Source organism: Oncorhynchus mykiss, chromosome 4, assembly GCF_057628025.1.
Source record: "Oncorhynchus mykiss isolate SJ-2025 chromosome 4, ASM5762802v1, whole genome shotgun sequence".
Lineage (NCBI taxonomy): Eukaryota > Metazoa > Chordata > Actinopteri > Salmoniformes > Salmonidae > Oncorhynchus > Oncorhynchus mykiss.
This window is the reverse complement of record NC_143025.1, coordinates 15,728,178-15,751,547: the sequence shown is the minus strand read 5'-3', so window position 1 is coordinate 15,751,547 and position 23,370 is coordinate 15,728,178. Positions and strand designations below refer to the sequence as shown.

Here is a 23,370-nt window from a genome sequence, read left to right as displayed (position 1 = left end):
GAGAGCATGGTTACATCACTGCCTGGTACAGCAATTGCTTGGCCTCTGACCGCAAGGCACTACAGAGGGTAGTGCGTATGGCCCAGTACATCACTGGGGCTAAGCAGCCGTCCAGGACCTCTACACCAGGCAGTGTCAGAGGAAGGCCCTAAAAATTGTCAAAGACCCCAGCCACAGATTGTTCTCTCTACTACCGCATGGCAGCCGGTACCGGAGTGCCAAGTCTTGGACAAAAAGGCTTCTCAACAGTTTTTACCCCCAAGCCATAAGACTCCTGAAAAGGCAATCAAATGGCTACCTGGACTATCCCCAACCCCTCTTTTACGCTGCCACTCTCTGTTTATCATATATATGCATAGTCACTAACTATACATACAATGTACATACCTCAATTGGCCCGACCAAACAGTGCTCCCCCACATTGGCTAACCAGGCTATCTGCATTGTGTACCGCCACCCACGTTTTCGTCTTTTACGCTACTGCTCCTCTGTTCATCATATATGCATAGTCACTTTAACCATATCTACATGTACATACTACCTCAATCAGCCTGACTAACCGGTGTGTGTATGTAGCCTCGCTACTTATAGCCTCGCTACTGTTTTTCACTGTCTTTCTATTGTTATTTCTTTACTTACCTATTGTTCACCTAATACCTTTTTGCACTATTGGTTAGAGCCTATTGTAAGTAAGCATTTCACTAAGGTCTGCTTCACCTGTTGTATTCCGCGCATGTGACAAATGAACTATGATTTGATTTGAAAACATTGCTCCTCTAGCGGCAAAGTAAGATAGTGCTTTTGGGACTCAGAGCTTCGAGCTGGGACTGGTTCCTTCGCAGCCATTTTCTGTCCAACCACACGGCCGTTTTGAGAAGCTAACCAACCAGGGCAGTATCGGAGGTTTGTGCCTGGCTCTGGCCAATGATTGCTATCCGATTTCTCGTTACCTCGAATCGAAATCTCCGCGTTTGACTGTTTCTTTGATGGTAGCGTGAGAGGGAATTAGCAGCGGGAAAGTAGAAGTTAACACTGCAAGTTGAGGAATTCTATATAGGACTCGCTAGTAAATGGTCTCCCCGTCACACAGCAGGCCCTCCACAAAGACTGAAATGCATCTGTCAAATGTAACAGGCTATGTTTGCCATGGGGGTGCTCAAATCCGACGGGATGTCTTGAATAGTGTGTAAACATGACGAATTTGCGAAATCGTGAGTTACTCATCGATTGTCTTTTTGCTTTGTATGTGAGTTGGTTAGCTAGCTAAGGTTAATAACTAACATTCGGTACCGCACATTGCTATCGCGAACTACAGTAGGTTGTTAGCATAGCTGACGTTAGCTAGGTAGCTATTGTAACTAGCTAAAGTTGTGTCTGGGTTTTCGTCTATAGCTATCTACTGTAGCCATGTCTTAAGTAAAAATAAATATTCTCCCCCGCTTATCTGGGTACAACATTAGCCAGTTACGCTAACTAGTAATACTAACTAGCCAGTTGGCTAGCTAACGTTGGCTTTTTTGTTTGCCCGCTGGCTAGTTGTCAATCAACGCAGGAACAAAGGGGAATGTTGCAGTTTGCTAGAAAAAGCCAAAGCAGAGCCATGCTGACTCGGTAAAACCTAACTAGACGCTAACTGGGTAGCAATCGGCTCATCGATTCATGACCATCCACGGCTGAACTGGTAAGAGAATCACTGAGCATGTCGTTTTTATGCAACTGGAAGATTTATAATGACAAAGTACAGTAACGGTTAACGTTACGCCGATTTACATCCTCGGCTACACAATAGAACGAGTCAAAATTCACCCATGGCTGAAAATGGCAGAAGAACGTTGTCTAAACTGGAACACTAGCGCGAGGCCATAGCAAATGAATGGAATCGAACGTTGGCAGAGCCCGTCACTGGAGTGACGCTTAGAATTCCATTTCGCCAAATGGCGCCAAAAAATGTATCCCCTTTTTATTTTACCACTACAATCTGTTCTTGGGACGAAACTGAAAAATAACTCGTGTAGAAAGTAAACACCCGCACCTCGATGGTGCCAAGTGTGACTGTCTGCAAAACAAGGAAGTAGAAGAAAAAAATGCAACTTATAACTATTTCACTGCCCAGCCTCACGTAATTAGAAAGATGAGATTCTCATGATTCAAAATGGTGTCCGACTTGAAAAAAATGTAAACACACACATTGCGAGATATTTGGCGAAATATACCAGCATGCCTCTCCATAGGAAAGGGGGAGCTCAGCGTTCCAAGGGCAAAAGGTATTTCATGGCTAGCGTTTGATGACAATGAAATACACAGTCCAGCACTACATAATTAGAAAGAGGGGATTCTCATGATTAAAATGTTATCCAATTAAAAAAATACACATTGCCAGCTATTTGGGGAGATAGACAAACATGCCTATATTTCCCTATAGTAAACAATGGAACAACCTCAGAGTTCCATGAGTCATTTTTTGTTTACATTTTAACTATGAACAACGTGGGCAGGTCTCCATAGCCAACAATAGCAAAGCAGGCAATGGTAAAACAATAAGCTGGGAATAGAAGTTCTGAAGGTGAGTTGGTGCCATGATGCTCAATAGAACTAATAGGAGCTGGCAGGGTGAAAATGCCCTAAAATAAGGCCTGCTTTTTTGTGATTACTTCAAAACTACGGCAGGCTGCTGGAATATATGGTAATATTATGAAACTGTGCTCCACGGCAGATGCAATGAACTCGTTTTTATCAGAAAAGAGCGTTGTTAAAAATTTAAACTGTCCAGCCTACAGTGTGGTGCACATGGCTAATGTTAGTTAGATACAACCTGTGCGTTCAGTTTTTGATTGACTATTTGGATAGTTCATCCAGGCGGTGTTTAGTTAATGTAGCTAAATCCGAAATAGTTTAGCATAGAGTCAATCCTGTATTTCTTAAATCATGATCTCAAAAGAACAGGGTTATAAATTCTGTCTTTGTCTGTGTTTATAGATGGAGGGAGACGGTTCAACCACTGATGCCTCTCAGTTGGGCATGCCAGGGGAGTACATGGCAGGAAGCCACTACGTCCTTCAGTCACAGGATGGTAAGTGGTGGAACTCCCTTCACAGACCAAGCACCATAATCAATAGTTACCGGAGTTGTAACTCCAGTTCTATGAGTGGAGCGGAGCCCCATAGAGGCGCTCTGCTCCTAGTGGTTTACCCCGCTGCCTAGGCAGTGAATAGCCTGAGAGAAAATTATGCTCACACCTGCAGGCAATAGGAGTACAGCTGTCCCGATATAAGGGGATGCTTCCCCACAATCAGCCTCCAGGAAAAAAATATTCCAGTGAGACTGGGGATCGGCAGGGCCTATAGTCCTATGGGGCTTTGCTCCACTCATAGAACTGGATTTACAACTCCGGTAACTATCGTTCTGTATCGTGGAGCTCTGCCCTATAGGGGAGCTCTGCTCCTAGTGGTTTAAGGCGAAGCGCAATGCTCCAAAATGTACTCCTTGCAGAGCCTAACACTTAATGAAAAGGTCGGGCCCAGCAGTGGCTGCGACCAAATCCCGCAGTACTCTAACACACTGTGAAAACACTGTCACAATGTACTGTGTCCTGTCTAATCCGCCCTACTCAGTCGAGAGGCACAGCCAATGACTAGGGGCAGATGAATATGAGTCATACTAATCTGTACAAGCAGATAGATGAACTCATAACTCTGTCAATATTAAAAGATGGGTCTAATAGTACTGTAACACCAGTTAAGCCAATGATTCGTGGGCAGATAACTGAATTTGAGCCAACTATTTATTCTGCCTCAGCAGGTGGATGATACCTCAATATTCTTATCAAATTCATTGACCGGTTTAATAGTGAAGTAATACTAGTTACAGTGCTATTTGCCTCATCACTCCGCCCCAACACAGTGATACACTGTTGGGCAGTCTAGATATTCCCAGCTGTACTGACAGTGTCAGACAAAGGTCATGTCGCACATGTCTCTCTCCTTGACAAAAAGAGTGGACCTAATGGGAACCATGCCCAGTCGTTCTGCATCTTTTCTTAACTCAAGTTCTCCCTTTAGCCACGCTGAGTACAGAACAAGCTAGAGAGTTAGACAACATCTCTAACAGGTAGAATCAGATAAGAGGAGACGGTGACGACCACTGCACAATTATCCTGTACCCAGGTTCCTCTGAAAAGGGCCGTAGACGCCTTTACTCTTACGCCCTGAGGCAGTGGTCGCCCTGCGCCTCATAAGCTGTCTCAATGCTTTTGCGAAGCCAATGTGACAGCCGCTGTTTTGAAAGTGGTGTACTAGCACAGTGACACAAACAGCTGAGGCGATGACCATCACTGTGTGCTGCACGTAGCACGCCAAGGCCTGTACCAGGCGCAGTCAATCAAGCCTCTCCTCTCTACTCCGCATGGGGAGGGGGGAGAAGGCCGACAGCTCAACAGTCTGTGACCTTTATGAGCTCTTAATAACCTTCAGCATAAATGCTGGGTTGGGACGTAACGCCGCTCTGCTCAAATCGCTATTGATGGCAAGGCAGTCGTGTCTTGTCGAAAGAGCACACAAATCACTGACGCGCTTGGCTGTAGTCAAAGCAAGTGACATTACTGTCTTCAAAGAGAACATCTTGAGGGGGATTTGATTCAATGGCTCGAACGGCGTCTCACAGAGTGCCTCAAGTACCAAAGTTAAATCCCACTGTGGGCAGCGTGGCTCTAGGTGTTGACCTAAATCGCGGCGTTCCCAATGGAAACCGTTTCACTAGAGGGTGGCTGAAGATGGTGTCTCTGCCAAACCCCTCATGACAAGCTGAAAGCGCTGCCGCAAACACCTTAATGGCAGCGGGTGAGCGCTGCTTGTCAAACATGAACTGTAGGAAAGAGAGCATGCTCTCGACCTGACAGCATACAGGGTCCACATTCTCTGGCACACCATCTGCTGGCATGCATCCTGGATGTGGAACTGGCACGCGAGCCCTGTTTGGTTCTGATTACTGAATCAGATGACCCACAGCGCTCTAACCTGTCCCTCTCGGGCCAGACCCTCGGTGGTTGGCCGATTAGAGGCAATTTCTCTATCATGCCTCCCGCCTGAGACATCGCATCCTCTTGGTGGAATTGGCCATGATGGCGAAATCAACATTTGAGTCATCTCTGCTTACCACGAAGCCCCTGGATGATCAGGGGCTATCAATATGATTGACAGACCTCCTGTTCTCACACAGGCTGGCAGTGGGAGAATGCAGGACAGTGGTGGAAATGCATACAGGAGAACATCTGGCCACGGTTGGTGCGCAAAGGCGTCTATCTAGTTGCGGTTCGTCCTGGGCTCGTAGGGATAACCATAGGGGACACTGTTCGTTCCCACGTGACGCGAACAGATCCACCTCGGCTCTCTCAAACCGTTCCCATATTTGGAGAACAATGTCGGGGTGCAGCTCACTCGTCGTCTCTAGGAACCCCTCGAGACATGAGGTCTGCTCCAATGTTCTGATAGCCTGGAATGTGTGCTGCTGTCAACGAGTGAAGGTGCCTGTGAGCCCACAGCCGCAATTCCTCCGTCAGCCAGTGGAGTGCAGGAGGCCTCACTCGTCCTTGGCGATTTATGTAGGTTACTGTGGTTCGGTTGTCCGACCAGAACAACACGTCATGACTCCATAGGGTAGACACAAAGTGGGTCAGAATCAGTGGAACTGTCTCCAACTCCAGGAGGTTGATGTGGCGTCCCGAGGGAGGACACACACCTCTGACCGCCCGAGTTTGACATGTCCCTCCCCATCCAGTCAGACAAGCCTCTGTAAACACTGGAATGTAGGAGGACACTCTGCCCTTTGGGGCCACTTGCGTCGGGACACACAGGTCTCCAATAGTTCAGGTCCGCTCTGAACGAGAAGGGAACCACCAACAACTGATGTTGGTGCCTCACTGGGTCCAGTCGTAGTTGGGCAAAACATCGCTGTGTTCTGCGCATGTGCAGAAGTCCCAGCGGAACCACCGAGTGGGCAGACGACATGAGACCCAAGTGTCATGACGGAATGCGCCGTCACCGTGCGGTTCGGATCAAACCTTTGTAGGGCTAGCAATAAGGCAGCCCGTCGAGGATCCGAAATTCGAGCCTTCATGGTCAGTGTCTAGCTCAGGTAGACAATCCGATGACTGGGCCAAGGCGCTCTTCTCCCAATTCACAGCGAACCCCAGACTTGTGAGATTAATCACTGTCTGTGTCGTGTGTGCGAGAACCATTAGGTCGTCTAGGTAGACTAGTAGCCTTATCCTTGAACGACGCAACTGTTCCAATGCCGCCTCCATGCATTTGGAAAAGATGAGAGGTGTCAGGGCGTACCTGAATGGCATCCTCGCATACTCGTACGCCACCCTCTGGAAGGCGAAATGCAGAAACTTCCTGTGACGCGGATGCACCAGCATATGAAAGTATGCTTCCTTTAGGTCTACGCTTATACAAAAGTCCTTGTTGTTGTTACATTCCAGCAGGCGTTTTGTCGTAAGCATTCTAAAGGGCCGTTTGGCTACGCTCTCGTTGAGAGTGCGTAAATCCAATATTGGCCTCATTCCTACCGTCTTCTTTGGCACTAGGAAGTAGAGCGACTATAGCCCGCTGTTCCTTTGCTCCTGGGGAACTACTGTGACCGCCTCCTTCGCCAAATGTTCCGTAATGTCTTTCACAAGAGCGACTACTTTCTCTGACGTCTTCATCACGGTCTCCACCACGCCCGTAAATGGGGGTGGAGTTCTGTAGAATTGGATGGTGTAACCCTTCTCAAGCGTCCGGCTTAGCCAGGGGGAGAGGGTGCAGCTTCTCTGCCCCCAACAGCGATTGCGTCATCGGCCCAACATGGGGCTGTGTACGCAAGACGTTCCTCAAACCCTTATTCACATTACTCCTGAGAGTGTGTGGTATAGGGTTTCCATGAGGTATAGCATGGCGGCTCATCAAGAGCGTCCGTTTTGCTGCCCTCATGTCATTTCCACTCACAACGTCCTCAGCTACGCACTCATGGTGTGCTGTGTTACACACAGAGTGATGTGAGAGAGAGACGGAACCTGAACGGTCTCAAGTTAGTTATGGGAAAGAGGTTCTCTTGTGACAGTAAGATAGAACACATTCTTTATTAATCATTTCAGCCTCGGTCAGTAGGGTGCCTTTTTTCAGAACCTGAGGCTAGCACAGACATGGCGTCCTCCAGAGGGAGATCTACCCTGATAAACGCCCACTGCTGCTTCTTCACCTTTAAAGAAAGGAGGGCACAGCAAGGGCATTCCGGGGGATCTGTGAGGCCGCCCCTAGCGTGCTGTGAAACCAAGCACACAAAACAAGTTGTGTGGGTCTGTAGCTGCCATAGTGGAGCAGCGACACTGAGCTCTTAAAAGAGCTTTTGGGGGGTGGATAAGGCATGCTCATAAAGGACGACGTTGAGACCAGGATATCGACAGCGGGTTCGTCCTGAGACTTCTCTCTTCTCTTCTAGGCTTCTTCAGTCCAGTCCTGTTGCTGAAGATTATGGGAGGCTGATTGTGGGGAAGCATCCCCTTATATAGGGACACCTGTACTCCTATTGGCTGGAGGTGTGTGCATAATTTTCTCTCAGGCTGTTCGCTGTCTAGGCAGCATGGTAAACCACTAGGAGCAGAACTCCCCTTGTTGGGCGGAGCTCCGCGATATAGAACAGAAGCACCCTCTTCTCTAGCTGAGTCTCTCAACTCTACATTAATGGAATTTAGTGGAGACGAGTGTGTGGACTGTATCTCCGACTACATGGAGTCGCTGTCAGGCTATACTTCTAAAAATTGAAATTCTTAAACCCTTACTGTGTACCACAGGAGGTTGGTGGCACCATAATTGGGGAGGACGGGCTCGTGGTAATGGCTGGAGCGGAATCAAACATGGTTTGATGCCATTCCATTCACTCTTTTCCATGCCATTATGAGCTGTCCTTCCCCAGCAGCCTCCACTGCCGTGTTCCTTTGTTTGTCCACTGTGTGCCTTTTTTCTGTCCTCTGCATGCCTGTTATTTTTTATTTAACCTTTATTTAACTATGCAAGTCAGTTTTAAGAACAAATTCGTATTTACAATGATGGCCTACACCGGCCAAATCTGGACGACGCTGGGCCAATTGTGCGCCGCCTTATGGGACTCCCAATCACGGCCTGTTTGCTGGAATCCCTTACTTTTTAATAAAATGTTAATCAAATACAACCACTGACTGTAGTCGGAGGTACACTCCGCCCACAGTCGTCTCAACCCAACTCCACCGAGATGTACATGGCGTTGAGTTGAGAAACCCAGCTACCTATTCTCTGACGTGCACAGTCCCCAACCCCTTTTTCAGAATAACATGGTATCCCAATGATACAGGACACCATCAGAGCACCCCTATATAAAGATATGGACATGGGCACTTACTGGCTTACTTACTGTAGTAATTCTAAATGACAATGTTTGACATTGACCAAGTCACATGTAGACTTGATCTCAATCAGACTAAACTTGCTTGGTGAATAGAGGTAGAGAAGATTTTTATAGGCAAAATATGTAGATGTAACATGCCCCTCTCCCTGACACAGATGACTGTGATGAGAGCCTGCATGACCATGAGGAAGGCAACGGCAGCAAGGAAAACTTCCGCGAGCAGGACATCTACCTCCCCATCGCTAACGTGGCTCGCATCATGAAGAACGCTGTTCCACAGACAGGAAAGGTATGGAGTGTGACTTGCTTTGCTTGTTTTTTGCTTTTTATTTATTTTTATTTATTTCATATTTTTATTATTTTTATTTTACTTTTAACTGGTATTTATTTGGATTCTGTGAGTTCATAAATCTACACAATTCAAGGTTGAAACAGCAACAAAGACAGATACATAGACCACAGACTCATCTAGGGCTGCCAACACCCCTAAATGACTATTAGGGATGCAAATTTTGTATAATTTTGCTGCCGACTGACCCTCAGAGAATACTATTGCAGATCTGTATATAATGACGAGATGCTTATGTTTCCGCCCTAACAATGGGGGGAGTCCCAAGGCAGGAAGGCAGGTGAAGCTTAGGCCCAAAATATTCCCATAGAAACGCATTGCTCTTATTTTGGACAGATTTGGGCAAGAGACAAACCTTTCGCATGGTTTCTTCCTCTCTGATACTACAAGGAAAGGGACATTTTTCATTAAGAGCTTAATGGAAACATCAAAAAACAATAGCATGCCAATTGTCAAAAAATTATATAAAAGGAAGAGGGAGACTTAGATTCCTCAAACAGAAACTAACTTTATTATAAGATTAGCAAAAATGAAGCAATCAACAATCACTCAATAGTGCAGAGTTAAAAGCCCAATGAACAGAGTTTGCTCTTGGCTTTTATAGGAAATACAACCTCTTTGTCTTCGTGGCAGTTTAGCAGATGTGTGGAAACGGACAGAACATAGTGTGTAAAAAGCGATTGGTTTGTCTGCAGATTAAGATGGCACGAGGGCTCAACTGTAACTGCATTTGCCACAGATCACACTAAAATGTGCTTCTTTCTGCAAGTTTCCCTTACAGCTGACTTCCTGCAGATAGTAAAAACACAGAATCTGTCACCTGCTGCGGGCGATTCCAAACGGATCTTAGCTATACGCCCAGTCTTATGCCTAAGTCACACAGACAAGTTTGTATCAGGTTAGAAAAAAACACTAGCATATAATGAGAATATTCTCTAAGTAATAAAACACGGGATAGCATGACTATTTTTCCACCACAGACATCCCTGCAATCAGCATGCCAATTGCACGCTCCCTCAACTTGAGACATCTGTGGCATTGTGTTGTGACAGCTGCCCATTTTAGTGTTCTTTTATTATCCCCAGCACAAGGTGCACCTGTGTAATGACCATCCTGTTTAATCAGCTTCACTGCTCACTAAAAGGGATGTAAAAAAAAATCTGCACAACATTTGAGAGAAATAAGCTTTTTGTGCTTATGGAACCTTTTTGGGATCTTTTATTTCAGCTCATGAAACATGGGACCAACACTTTACATGTTGCATTTATATTTTAGTTCCGTGTAGAAAGAGGGGGAATCTAATCGCAACTACTATGACGTGTTGCTAATATGTCTAGGATTGTGCCTTTTTAGCTTCTGGACAACAAAAGAAAGTCAATAGAACAGGAGATCAATTCTGGTTAATGGCATGAGGAAGTCTTTATAAAATAATTCCCTCTTTCTATGGATGGATTTTTCACAAAGCTACTTTGAAGTAAGGTATGCTTCATTATTTGAAGTGAAGTAAATTCAGGTTTCAAACAATTATACTGCCTTAAACTTCTCCCATTGCGAAGTGGTGGGTGACGTGGTGAAAGCCAACGGTAGGCAGGCTATAGCCTATGCATCCGAATGGAAGGAGCGCTTTAATTACAAGTTGAGATTGAGAAATAAAATAGCTCCTTTTAATCGTGTTTTTAACACCCGATTGCATTTAGAATTGTTATTTGTTGCGCAATGACTGGGATTACAAAAGAAGGTTTCACTCCAGTAGCCTACAGTCTTTTTGAGGAGCTACTCTCACGCTCTCTGACAGGTGGTAGACTATTCTACTCCTCAAACTAGGCTCTGTATGCTGTGTGCGTGTGATAAGTGAAATGCATGATGACTAACGAAAATACACATGCCAATTTAATTCCACAAAATGATGCAAATTAACCTATAGACCGATAAGCATGATTGGTCATGTATTTTGGCGGCTAACATTTAACATGTTTATTTACTATCATAACCAAATTGAGGCTATGTATTTTGAAGTGAGAGGGACTCATCCGACCTATGCAATGGTAGAGGAAACACTGAGACTGAGTACACTGTTGCTGCTTTTTGACTGTTATACTAGTGAAATTGTGTTTCCATAGATAGGGCTGAAAGTGAGGACTTGTGAAGAGTATTGGGAATTTTCTAGTACATGTGTGCACATTATACATCTTACTTTAAGCAGAATCAATGCAAGCTTAACCATTATATGTGTGTGTGGATCATTAGGCTAAGGGAAACCATTATGTAGTCCAGTGAGGTCCATTAGACGTGCATTAGGAGCAAAGGTTTGTATTACTTCAGCACCATTAGACATGCACGTTTCTTGGGATTGTGCATGTCTGTTTATTTTTGTACTATTGCTATGGTTACGCCACCAATATAATCTATGCCCTAATGTCTGTGCCAATAAGAAAATGGAAACCAAGCTGAAATGATTGCAAGGCAAAAAGATAATGGTGGCTAAATGCCAGAGGGGATGAGTCATTAACATAAAGAGGAGTTACTATGTGTGTGACGTAAGGATGAAAACTATAGAAAGTGTGTGCCGAGGCTGGAAAGTTGGTTGATCGTGGACCAGCTCGGCTCGTTACTTTGTCTATTTGTATTCACAAGTTCCGGTATCTGAGAAATATTATTGAGCAAATATTTCCACAACAGAGCGGAATCAACAACCTCTGCATAATCAAAACGGTTGCTTTGTGAGAAGGTGTTAGTTCACAGTTAGCCATTGTTATGTAAATGATAGGTGAAAGTACCAGTTAGCGCTGGGCGATATGGCCAAAATATTATATCATGTTTTAAATTTTTTTTAAAAAAAGGGCCGTTTGACGGTATTTTTTTGATTTTGAATAATAAAAGTTCAATGTTTGCTTTAAGTAGTGAGTGATCCTAGGGTGGCAAAGCATACATACATTCTAAGTCATTTCTCTGAGTCTGTCTCCATTATGATTGTTTTATACTGTTCAATTCAACTTCAATCAAAACAAATTGTAGCACTTTTATAATTTCTGCATTTCCTGCACTCAATTGCAGTGGTGGAAAAAGTACCTAATTGTCATACTTAAGGATACATTAATAGAAAATTACCAAAGTGAAAGTCACCCAGTAAAGTACTACTTGAGTAAAAGTATTTGGTTATAAAAATACTTAAGTAACAAAAGTAAATGTAATTGATACAATGTACTTAAGTATCAAAAGTAAAAGTATAAATAATTTCAAATTCCTTATATTAAGCAAACCAGATGGCACCATATTTTTTTATTTACAGATAGCCAGGGGCACACTCCAACACTTAGACATAATTTGTGCATTTGTGTTTAGTGAGTCTTCCAGATCAGAGGCAGTAGATGGCCAGGGATGTTCTCTTGACAAGTGAGTGAATTGGACAATTTTCCTGTTCTGTTCAAAATGTACTTTTAGGTGTCAAGGAAAATGTATGGAGTAAAAAGTACAGTGTTTTCTTTAGGAATTTAGTGAAGTAAAAGTTGTCCAAAATAAAAATAGTGAAGTACAGACACCAAACAACGACTTAACATTTTTACTTAAAGTACTTTACGCCAGGGCCTCCCGGGTGGCGCAGTGGTTAAGGGCGCTGTACTGCAGCGCCAGCTGTGCCATCAGAGTCCCTAAGAAAAGACAAACTAGCTTTTTGCTGATGTAAAGTAACACAAACTAATAGTGTCGGTATAGAACGCTGGTGGATTTATATTAAGAAGCAAAGTGAAAACAGCATTACTGTCATCAACATTGTTGCATTTGCTGCATTGACCATGTAGACTGAACGCAAGTGTCTCGTGGTTGAGGAACATCAAATGTGCTCCTTGAGTGACAAGGGGCGTGGCTAGGTCTGTATGGAGAGTGGCGAGGAGAGAGATGACTCAAGTAGCGAAGTAAACTATAAAAATTGACATTACACATGTCGAATCACATTTAACAAACCAAACATTTAAATTACGGTATAGAAGGTAAAGTAAAAACTCAAACCAGTCCCTGCATCAATACAGGTATATCATAAAATACAGTATACCACCCAGCCCTAGTACCAGTGGCCTGCCTTTAGAGCCAAGTGAAAGCAGGTCAGCCGGAGCCATGGCTCAGTGAGACACGGGAGCCGGCCTGCGTAGATGGAAACAGAAAAGTCTGAGCCTTTTGGGTAAAACACTGGGGTAAATCCTGTATGGAAATGCTCCATTTGATAAGCACAGAAGCGCCTTTCAGGTCACCAAGGACGCACTGCATTTGTATCATCTTTCAAGACTGAATAAGACAAGAATATTTGCCAGTGTTGATGTATTTCTCCTCTGCCTTAGCCCAAACACAAAGGGTTTATTGCTGTGTCCATTTCTTGGCCATCAACCAGTCACACTGTGACACTGAAGTCCATGGAGAACAAGAGCACCTCCTCCCAGCTGCCCACTGCACTGAGGCTAGGTAACACGGTCACCACCGATAGATAAATCCATGATTATCGAAAACTTCAACAAGCATTTCTCAACGGCTGGCCATGCCTTCCGCCTGGCTACTCCAACCTCGGCCAACAGCTCCGCCCCCCCCCCCCCCCCCCCGCAGCTACTCGCCCAAGCCTCTCCAGGTTCTCCTTTACCCAAATCCAGATAGCAGATGTTCTGAAAGAGCTGTAAAACCTGGCCCCGTACAAATCAGCTGGGCTTCACTGACCATCTCGAATCCCACCGTACCTTCTCCGCTGTGCAATCTGGTTTCCGAGCCGGTCACGGGTGCACCTCAGCCACGCTCAAGGTACTAAACGATATCATAACCGCCATCGATAAAAGACAGTACTGTGCAGCCGTCTTCATCGACCTTGCCAAGGCTTTCGACTCTGTCAATCACCATATTCTTATCGGCAGACTCAGTAGCCTCGGTTTTTCTGATGACTGCCTTGCCTGGTTCACCAACTACTTTGCAGACAGAGTTCAGTGTGTCAAATCGGAGGGCATGCTGTCCGGTCCTCTGGCAGTCTGTGGGGGTGCCACAGGGTTCAATTCTCGGGCCGACTCTTTTCTCTGTATATATCAATGATGTTGCTCTTGCTGCGGGCGATTCCCTGATCCACCTCTACGCAGACGACACCATTCTATATACTTCCGGCCCGTCCTTGGACACTGTGCTATTTAACCTCCAAACGAGCTTCAATGCCATACAACACTCCTTCCGTGGCCTCCAACTGCTCTTAAACGCTAGTAAAACCAAATGCATGCTTTTCAACCGTTCGCTGCCTGCACCCGCACGCCTGACTAGCATCACCACCCTGGATGGTTCCGACCTTGAATATGTGGACATCTATAAGTACCTAGGTGTCTGGCTAGACTGTAAACTCTCCTTCCAGACTCATATCAAACATCTCCAATCGAAAATCAAATCTAGAGTCGGCTTTCTATTCCGCAACAAAGCCTCCTTCACTCACGCCGCCAAACTTACCCTAGTAAAACTGACTATCCTACCGATCCTCGACTTCGGCGACGTCATCTACAAAACAGCTTCCAACACTCAAACTGCATCCAGTTTGCTGAGTAATCACAGTGCCATCCGTTTTGTCACTAAAGCACCTTATACCACCCACCACTGCGACCTGTATGCTCTAGTCGGCTGGCCCTCGCTACATATTCGTCGCCAGACCCACTGGCTCCAGGTCATCTACAAGTCCATGCTAGGTAAAGCTCCGCCTTATCTCAGTTCACTGGTCACGATGGCAACACCCACCTGTAACACGCGCTACAGCAGGTGTATCTCACTGATCATCCCTAAAGCCAACACCTCATTTGGCCGCCTTTCGTTCCAGTTCTCTGCTGCCTGTTGGAGACTTTTATCTCCCTCACCAACTTTAAACATCTGCTATCTGAGCAGCTAACCGATCGCTGCAGCTGTACATAGTCTATCAGTAAATAGCCCACCCATTTTTACCTACCTCATCCCCATACTGTTTTTATTTATGTTATTTTCTGCTCTTTTGCACACCAATATCTCTACCTGTACATGACCATCTGATCATTTATCACTCCAGTGTTAATCTGCAAAATTTTAATTATTCGCCTACCTCCTCATGCCTTTTGCACACAATGTATATAGACTCTCCTTTTTTCTACTGTGTTATTGACTTGTTAATTGTTTACTCCATGTGTAACTCTGTTGTCTGTTCACACTGCTATGCTTTATCTTGGCCAGGTCGCAGTTACAAATGAGAACTTGTTCTCAACTAGCCTACCTGGTTAAATAAAGGTGAAATAAAAAATAAATAAAAAGAACACTGATAATACTCACCCTTCCAGTTACTGTGGATTCTACTTCATACAGTACATGTCCTTAACTCTTGGTACTCCCTAGTTACAGCTTCAATGCCTGATAAATTGCACAGGACGGGTTGACCGGGCCATCTGTTTTTTTTACCAAATACATCAACAGACACAGATATGACAAACCCCAACACAAAACACTGCAAGTTATTTTTAAAGACGCTTACTTGTTGTTTATATAAAATGTTTTGTCATTTTAAATAGGTATTTTTTTAAATAAGTATTTTTGTAAATGATTGTAAAGCCTAATATTGATTTAAATGTGAACACTGAGTTAGATTTCCCCAACACACTTTCCGGAGATTCTCCAATGACCATGCTTTTTAGTTCAGGACTGGGCTTAATCTGTGTCCAGGAAACCGGCCCTGAATGTAGTATCCACATCAACCTTTGGCTGCATGTTGACCTAAATCCCCCTTCCCCTATTAATCCTGTCCAGATAGCGAAAGATGCCAAGGAGTGTGTTCAGGAGTGTGTGAGTGAGTTCATCAGCTTCATCACGTCGGAGGCCAGTGAGCGCTGTCATCAAGAGAAAAGGAAGACCATCAATGGAGAGGACATCCTGTTTGCCATGTCCACCCTGGGCTTCGACATGTACGTGGAGCCACTCAAACTCTACCTACAGAAGTTCCGAGAGGTGAGAGGAAGTGTGTGCGCCAAGTGCCATAGCTCATGCCATGCTCTCCAGACTGGTGTGTATGAGTTCTTATGCTATGCTTGGGCCTTGGCTCAAACACAAAGGTCTTGTTATCACTGTGTCTTTTCTAGGTGGAAATACAGCTCAATTCATAACCCTAACAAGTTCTCAATGTGTCTCTCTCTCTATTTGTAGGCGATGAAAGGGGAGAAGGGAATCGGCGGCATATCTGTAACAGAGGGACTCGGAGAAGAACTCACAGACGACAGCTTCGGTAAGTGGGGTCTCAATCCCAATAGAATTCATTAACATTTGCTGTTATCCCACAACACTATTACGCTCTAGGATTAGGCCTAGATGAGAGGTGCTGAATGCATACATGTACTCTTTTGTTATTCATGTTACAGGATCATCAGCTAGTTTATGGTCTAGTTGCCATGATGGCCTTATTTACTGCAGTTCTCCACCCCTGGGCCCCAGGCAATTTCTTACCCTGAGGATTGTTAAGTTTTCAACAAACAGTAAAAACTCATGGACGAATAAAAAAAAGCTCAAACCAAGTTTATACAACCACTGGGTCATACAGCTGCAAAGACAACATACAAGTCACACAAACACATCTTTATACCTTCCGACTAGGCGGAAGGACCTTGCATGTCTAAGAGAACATGTCCTTCTTTGGTGTTAGTTAGAACCACAGTAGGTTCCTCTTACTGGTGTTATGGCCCTGCCTAACTCTAGGACCCTCGTGGACGTGAGTATGTACAGTGCCTTGCACGCCCAATTTTTCTGTTTTTGATTTGTTAAAAAAGTTTGAAATATCCAATAAATGTCGTTCCACTTCATGATTGTGTCCCACTTGTTGTTGATTCTTCACAAAAAAATACAGCTTTATATCTTTGTTTGAAGCCTGAAATGTGGCAAAAGGTCGCAAAGTTCAAGGGGGCTGAATACTTTCGCAAGGCACTGTATGTGTACGATAGGACTGTAATCAGATGTTCTTCGATGTGGGCCCCCTTCCAGCAGTATCTTCTCTCCATCTGTTGACCTTCAATCGAGTTGAGTTCCTTATCCATAGTCCCTAGAACCCATAGTCCTGGTTCCGCAGCAACTGACCTGCCTAATCAAGAACTGAAACTAGACTGTTGCACTTTGCCTCCCTCGGGGACATTCATATTCAACAATAATACAGTGCATTTGAAAAGTATTCAGACCCCTTCCCCTTTTCCACATTTTATTACTTTTGTTGGATTCTAGCTTGAAATACTTGCTATATATGGAGGAAATGAATTACGTAGTGTGCTGTTTGATTAGACATACTATGCTGTTTTTTACTTAAAGAATTATCCATTGTTATATGCTAGTATTTTTTACTGATACAAACTTGTCTTGTGTGACTTCGTCATAAGCACCCAAGAAATTCCAGCAAGCGCCAGGACCGTCTCCTAAAGTTGATTCATCTGCGGGAACGGGGCACCACCAGTACAGCGCTTGCTCAGGAATGGCAGCAGGCAGGTGTGAGTGCATCTGCGCTCACAGTGAGGCGAAGACTTTTGGAGGTTGGCCTGGTGTCTAGAAGGGCAGCAAAGAAGCCGCTTCTCTCCAGAAAAAACATCAGGGACAGACTGATATTCTGCAAAAGGTACAGGAATTGGACTGCTGAGGACTGGTCATTTTCTCTGAATCCCCTTTCCGATTGTTTGGGGCATCCGGTAAAAAGCTTGTCCGGAGAAGACAAGGTGAGCGCTACCATCAGTCCTGTGTCATGCCAACAGTAAAGCATCCTGAGACCATTCATGTGTGGGGTTGCTTCTCAGCCAAGAGAGTGGGCTCACTCACAATTTTGCCTAAGAACACAGCCACCAATAAAGAATGGTACCAACACATCCTCCGAGAGCAACTTCTCCCAACCATCCAGGACCAGTTTGGTGACGAACATGGTGTTTTCCAGCATGATGGAGCACCTTGCAATAAGGCAAACGTGATAACTAAGTGGCTCGGGGAACAAAACATTGATATTTTGGGTCCATAGCCAGGAAACTCCCCAGACCTTAATCCCATTGAGAACTTGTGGTCAATCCTCAAGAGGCAGGTGGACAAACAAAAACCCACAAATTCTGACCAACTCCAAGCATTGATTATGCAAGAATGGGCTGCCATCAGTCAGGATGTGGCCCAGAAGTTGATTGACAGCATGCCAGGGCAGATTGCAGAGGTCTTGAAAAAGAAGGGTCAACAATTCAAATATTGACTCTTTGCATCAACTTCATGTAATTGTCAATAAAAGCCTTTGACACGTATGAAATGCTTGTAATTATACTTCAGTATTCCATAGTAAAATCTGACAAAAATATCTAAAGACACTGAAGCAGCACATTTTTTTTTTTTTTTTTTTTTCTCCCCAATTTCGTGGTACTTTTGGCCACGACTGTAGACTAGAAGGACAACCATCTCTGTAGCACTCCACCAATCAGGCTTTTTTGGTTGAGTGGCCAGACGGAAGCCACTCCTCAGTAAAAGGCACATGACAGCCCTCTTGGAGTTTGCCAAAAGGCACCTAAAGGACTTTTCAGACCAGAGAAGTGTTGTTGAACAGAGCCAAGTACAGAGATCCTTGATGAAAACCTGCTCCAGAGCTCTCATTACATCAAACTGGAGCAACTGTTCACCTTCCAACAGGACAACAAGCACACAGCCAAGACAACACAGGAGTGGCTTCGGGACAGCGATGCTCCCCATCCAACCTGACAGAGCTTGAGAGGATCTGCAGAGAAGAATGGGAGAAACTCCATAAATACAGGTGTGCCAAGCTTGTATTGTCAGACCCAAGAAGACTCAAGGCTGTAATCGCTGCCAAAGGTGCTTCAACAAAGTACTGAGTAAAGGGTCTAAATACTTTGTGAATGTAAATGTGATATTTCTATACATATTATTTAATACATTTTTTAATTTGGAAAGCCTGTTCTAAAAGCCTGTTTTTGCTTTGTCATTATGTGTAGATTAAGGACATGAAAAAATTAAATAAGGTTGTAATGTAACAAATGAGTCGAGGGTCTGAATACTTCCTGACTACACTGTGTATTTGAACTGAATATGAACTTTCTGCACTTTCCTTTTTCTTACTCAGTAACTTTCCACACACCAAGTTCCTCTTTACCCTTCCTTGACAGTACCAGTCAAATGTTTGGATACACCTACTCATTCAAGATGTTTTCTTTATTTTTACTTCTACATTGTAAAATAATAGTAAAGACATCAAACCTATGAAATAACACATATGGAATCATGTAGTAACCAAAAAAGTGTTAAATAAATCAAAATATATTTTTACGTTCTTCAGAGTAGCCACCCTTTGACTTGATGACAGTCTTGAAGGAGTTCACACATGCTGAACACTTGTTGGCTGGTTTTCCTTTACTCTGTGTTCCAACTCATCCCGAACCATCTCAATTGGGTTTAGGTTGGGTGATTGTGGAGGCCAGGTCATCTGATGCAGCACTCCATCACTCTCCTTCTTGGTCAAAAAGCCTGCACACAGCCTGGCAGTGTTGGGTCACTGTCCTGTTGAAATCGAATGATAATCCCACAAAGCGCAAACCAGGTGGGATGGCGTTTCGCTGCATAATGCTGTGGTAGCCATGCTGGATAAGTGTGCCTTGAATTCTAAATAAATCACTGACACCAGCAAAGCACCATCACACTTCCTCCTCCATGCTTCATGGTGGGAACCACACATGCATAGATCATACATGCAGAGTAGGTGAGTCTCACAAAGACACGTTGATTGGAACCAAAAATCTAAATTTGGACTCATCAAACCAAAGGACAGATATCCACCGGTCTAATGTCCATTGCTTGTGTTTCTTGGTCCAAGCAAGTCTCTTCTTATTATTGGTGTCCTTTAGTAGTAGTTTCTTTGCAGCAATTCGACCATGAAGGCCTGATTCACGCAGTCTCCTCTGAACAGTTGATGTTGAGATGTATCTGTTACTTGAACTCTGTGAAGCATTTATTTGGGCTGCAATCTGAGGCTGGTAACTCTAATGAACGTGTCCTCTGCAGCAGAGGTAACTCAGGGTCTTCCTTTCTTGTGGCGGTCCTCATGGGAGGCAGTTTCATCATAGCACTTAATGGTTCTTGCGATTTTCCGGATTGACTGACCTTCATGTCTTATTGTAATGGACTGTTGTTTCTCTTTGCTTATTTGAGCTGTTCTTGCCATAATATGGATGTGGTCTTTTACGTATACAACCCGTATACGTATACAACCCCTACCTTGTCACAACACAACTGATTGGCTCAAACGCATTAAGAAGGAAAGAAATTCCACAAATTAACTTTTATCAAGGCACCCCTGTTAATTGGAATGCATTCCAGGTGACTGACTATCTCATGAAGCTGGTTGAATGGCAAGAGTCTGCGAAGCTGTCAAGGCAAAGGGTGGCTACTTTGAAGAATCTCAAATATAAAATACGTTTTGATTTAACATATTTTTGGTTACTACATGATTGAATGTGTGTTATTTCATAGTTTTGATGTCTTCACTATTCTACAATGTAGAAAATAGTAAAAATAAAGAAAAACCCTTGAATGAGTAGGTGTCAACTTCTGATTGGTACTGTATGTTTCTTATACATGTAAAGCACTGCATAAATTCTGATATGATAACATGAGTATATTTCAAGCTAGAATCCAACAGTACACTCCTGTTGGATTCTAGCTTGAAATATACTTATTCATGTTTTCATATCAGAATTTATGCAGTACTTTACACTGTTTAAAATGTATTGGATTAATGTCTAACAGTGGGTAACAGTGATTGACAGAACGTTACTTCATGGAAATGGTAACTGCATAATCTGAAGTATAAATCTGTTTCCTTTTGCAGCGAACCAGTTGCCTGCTGGAATAATAACTGCTGATGGACAACAACAGAATGTCATGGTTTACACCACCTCGTACCAACAGGTAAGCGTGCTCCTGAGTCTACTCTCCACGCTTCATGTACTCATTAAGACCAAAAACGTGAGAGTGATGAGTTGCACCATCAGGCGGGCGCTGGTTGCAGTGGCACAGGCGTCCCGTCCCGCACCACTCTGGGGACACAACCATGTGCACAGGGGCCATCTGACTCACCCCCCACCACCACAAGTACACACAACTGTGCACCCCGGGACTTGTTAATCCATGATTAATCAATAAATCGTATCATAAATGTCTAAACATGGCTTGCAGCTGACAATAAAGAAGTGAGAAACAAAGATGATAGTTCTGCTCTCTCTCTCTGGGCGGCAGGTAGCCTAGCGCGTTGGGCCAGTAACCGAAAGGTTGAAACCCCGAGCCGGCAAGGCAGTTAACCCCCAACAATAACTGCACCGATGACGTTGATGTTAAGGCAACCCCCCTGACCTCTGATTCAGAGGGGTTGGGTTAAATGCAGAATAAACATTTTGGTTGAAAGCATTCAGCTGTGCAATTGACTAGGTATCCTCCTTTCCCTCCTCCTTTCCCTCTTCCAGATTCCCGGAGTGCAGCAGATCCAGTTCTCTTGAGTAGGTTCCGGAATTCCCAGTTTGCAATCGGAACACGTTTGAAATGGGGAAGAGATGACAGCATTACTGTACACTCAGGTCAAAAGATAGTGATGGGAAGATGGAAAGAGAGGGGAGCGTATGCAGAACTTGCATAGGTGGGTTTGAATCAGAATCAGTTTTATGTTCTGGTCTGGAGACGAGTTATTTGGCTTTTTTTTGTTAATTGAAGATTTTCAGAGTCACTTTATTTGGATATGAAGATTTTCAGAGTCACTTTATTTGGATAATCTGTATTGTCCATCTGCATGTGCTCTACAGCAAGGAAGGCATTAGAAATTATTTCAGTTTTCGAATAATATCTGGATAGTCTAAATAAATGTGCTTAAAGAAAAATATATTTTAAAACTTCAATGGAGACTTACTCGCGCGACCCGAGAGCCTGTTGGGGCGGCAGGGGCTGGTGTGTGTTTGTGGCAGTCTGTGTGGCACGGCGGGAGAGCGAGAGTAGCCAAACAGACTGACGCAGGTTAGATAACCTATGGCAGCAACATGCTTGTCTATCATACCATCTGGTAGTGCCTGTCTTGAATCCATAAAATTGATGTAAAAAAGCTAGCTAAAGTAGCAAAGCTAATTCTCAACAACTCCATTCAGATTCCACAGTTTACCTGATGGTTGCTCGTTGTAGCGGACTCTTCATTTAGCCAACTTAATTCCGTGATGTTAATTCCATTTTGCATTGATTATAAATCTCCCACTTCTCTTGCTACACAGAGCCTCTGACTGTAGCGCCGCTTTGATTGACCAACAACAATAACAACGAGCTTCACGTTGGCAACCAGTGTGTCTTTTTTATGGGACGCACTATTAACTGTCATAAAACTTGTTTATTAAAATCCTTGTAGGCTATGTAACAATGTTCATTTTAGACCAAACCTTTAACTTTTGTTGTGCCTATTTTATTTATCAAAAATGAATACTCTCAAAGTAATCAAATTCTAACGTCCATTCAGTTATTGGAATAACCGTGCCCATCACTACACTACAGAGGGAAACAACACACATGGTTGATAAGTAACCGCTTGCAAAGGTAAGGGTTAAGATTAGGGTTAGTAGATATTTTAAATGTTACTGATAATCCATCTGTAGATGCTCTAGAGACTATCCAAATAAAGTGTTCCCCTTTTTTCCCCCTCCAAGTTGCCTATCACTACGATCTTTGTTTTATGAGGGTGAAGAAATGGGGGGATGAACATAAGCTGAAATGTCTGTCTAGGGAATTGGTCATCTCTTTGACGACCTTGTAAAGCAATAAAAACAAAAGTAGTTGAATGTTGACATCTGCACTCTAAACTCTTGTAAACAATTGTAAGTGGCATGCAATTATTTAACTATTTTATAATTTTTGTAAAGTTATTCTGTTGGTCCTTTTAATAAAAATGTAAGCGTGATACCAGTTTCCATTTATTTTTTTCAAAAGTTTTTACCCTAATCTCTCCACCCTTGTAATAATACAGCACCACTTAAGACACACTGCCCTGGTGTCATGACTTGCCAGTCCTAAAATGGAGATTGTGGGTGCCCTTTAGGCAAAGGTCTGAAGACCCGCCTCTCCTGGGTCTGTTGGCCAGTTTTATGATGATCATAAATACCTTCCCTTGCCAATCTGTATGGAGGGAGAGATATTAGTATAACAAAGGGTCTTTTCCCACCAAAATTGGAGAATGTGGATCAGGGTTCCCACTGGTCCTTGAAATCCTTGAATGTTTGTGAATTTCAGGGGAAAAAATCAAGGCCTTGAAGGTTTTTGAAAATAAATATAAATAGACTTTGGCCATTGAAAGGGCTTTAATTTATATATTTTGTGCAAGAATAGAAATTGAAGTTCTTATTCGAATTTTAAAAAAAACGTAATGTCAGTAATAGGCTACGTTGCGCTGTCTGCATGTCTCCCGCCTTCTGTGCATCCTTGTTTCACGTGTCACCTGCCTAGAAAGTGCGACAGTCACGTGCGTGCATGAGTGATTGAAGTTGAATGATCTAGGTTAAACAGGCAAGCAAGCGAGAAATCTAACGTTAAGTGAACCTTCAGCTATGCCT

At 43.8% G+C, this 23,370-nt stretch overlaps 1 protein-coding gene and 1 non-coding gene across 7 annotated transcripts; both read left to right on the top strand.

Annotated features, from left to right (window-relative positions):
* Window positions 1-767: 767 nt before the first annotated feature.
* On the top strand, window positions 768-22,721 carry nfybb (nuclear transcription factor Y, beta b). Of its 6 annotated transcripts, none has more exons than XM_021598895.3 (8): window positions 779-903; window positions 1,537-1,681; window positions 2,977-3,070; window positions 8,574-8,707; window positions 15,539-15,736; window positions 15,932-16,010; window positions 20,625-20,704; window positions 21,256-22,721. In XM_021598895.3, the coding sequence occupies exons 3-8, from the start codon at window positions 2,977-2,979 to the stop codon at window positions 21,286-21,288; spliced, it is 618 nt and encodes a 205-aa protein (XP_021454570.1). In that variant the 5' UTR covers window positions 779-903; window positions 1,537-1,681; the 3' UTR covers window positions 21,289-22,721. The 6 variants fall into 6 exon arrangements, 4 of the variants coding, with proteins under 4 accessions (XP_021454567.1, XP_021454570.1, XP_090087359.1 ...); XR_016495128.1 differs by having other exon boundaries at window positions 804-1,211; window positions 15,932-18,536; XM_090231233.1 differs by having other exon boundaries at window positions 804-1,211.
* On the top strand, window positions 20,761-20,873 carry LOC118945929 (small nucleolar RNA SNORD67). The gene has a single exon (XR_005041082.1). It is a non-coding gene; the product is annotated as a small nucleolar RNA SNORD67 (small nucleolar RNA).
* Window positions 22,722-23,370: the final 649 nt, after the last annotated feature.

Excerpts from the sequence above, each read along its gene's own strand:
- nfybb (XM_021598892.3), top strand. The coding sequence starts at position 2,977 with ATGGAGGGAGACGGTTCAACCACTGATGCCTCTCAGTTGGGCATGCCA. Across the intron at positions 8,708-15,538 it reads CTGTTCCACAGACAGGAAAG|ATAGCGAAAGATGCCAAGGA; the intron begins GTATGGAGTGTG and ends AATCCTGTCCAG. Across the intron at positions 20,705-21,255 it reads ACACCACCTCGTACCAACAG|ATTCCCGGAGTGCAGCAGAT; the intron begins GTAAGCGTGCTC and ends TCCCTCTTCCAG.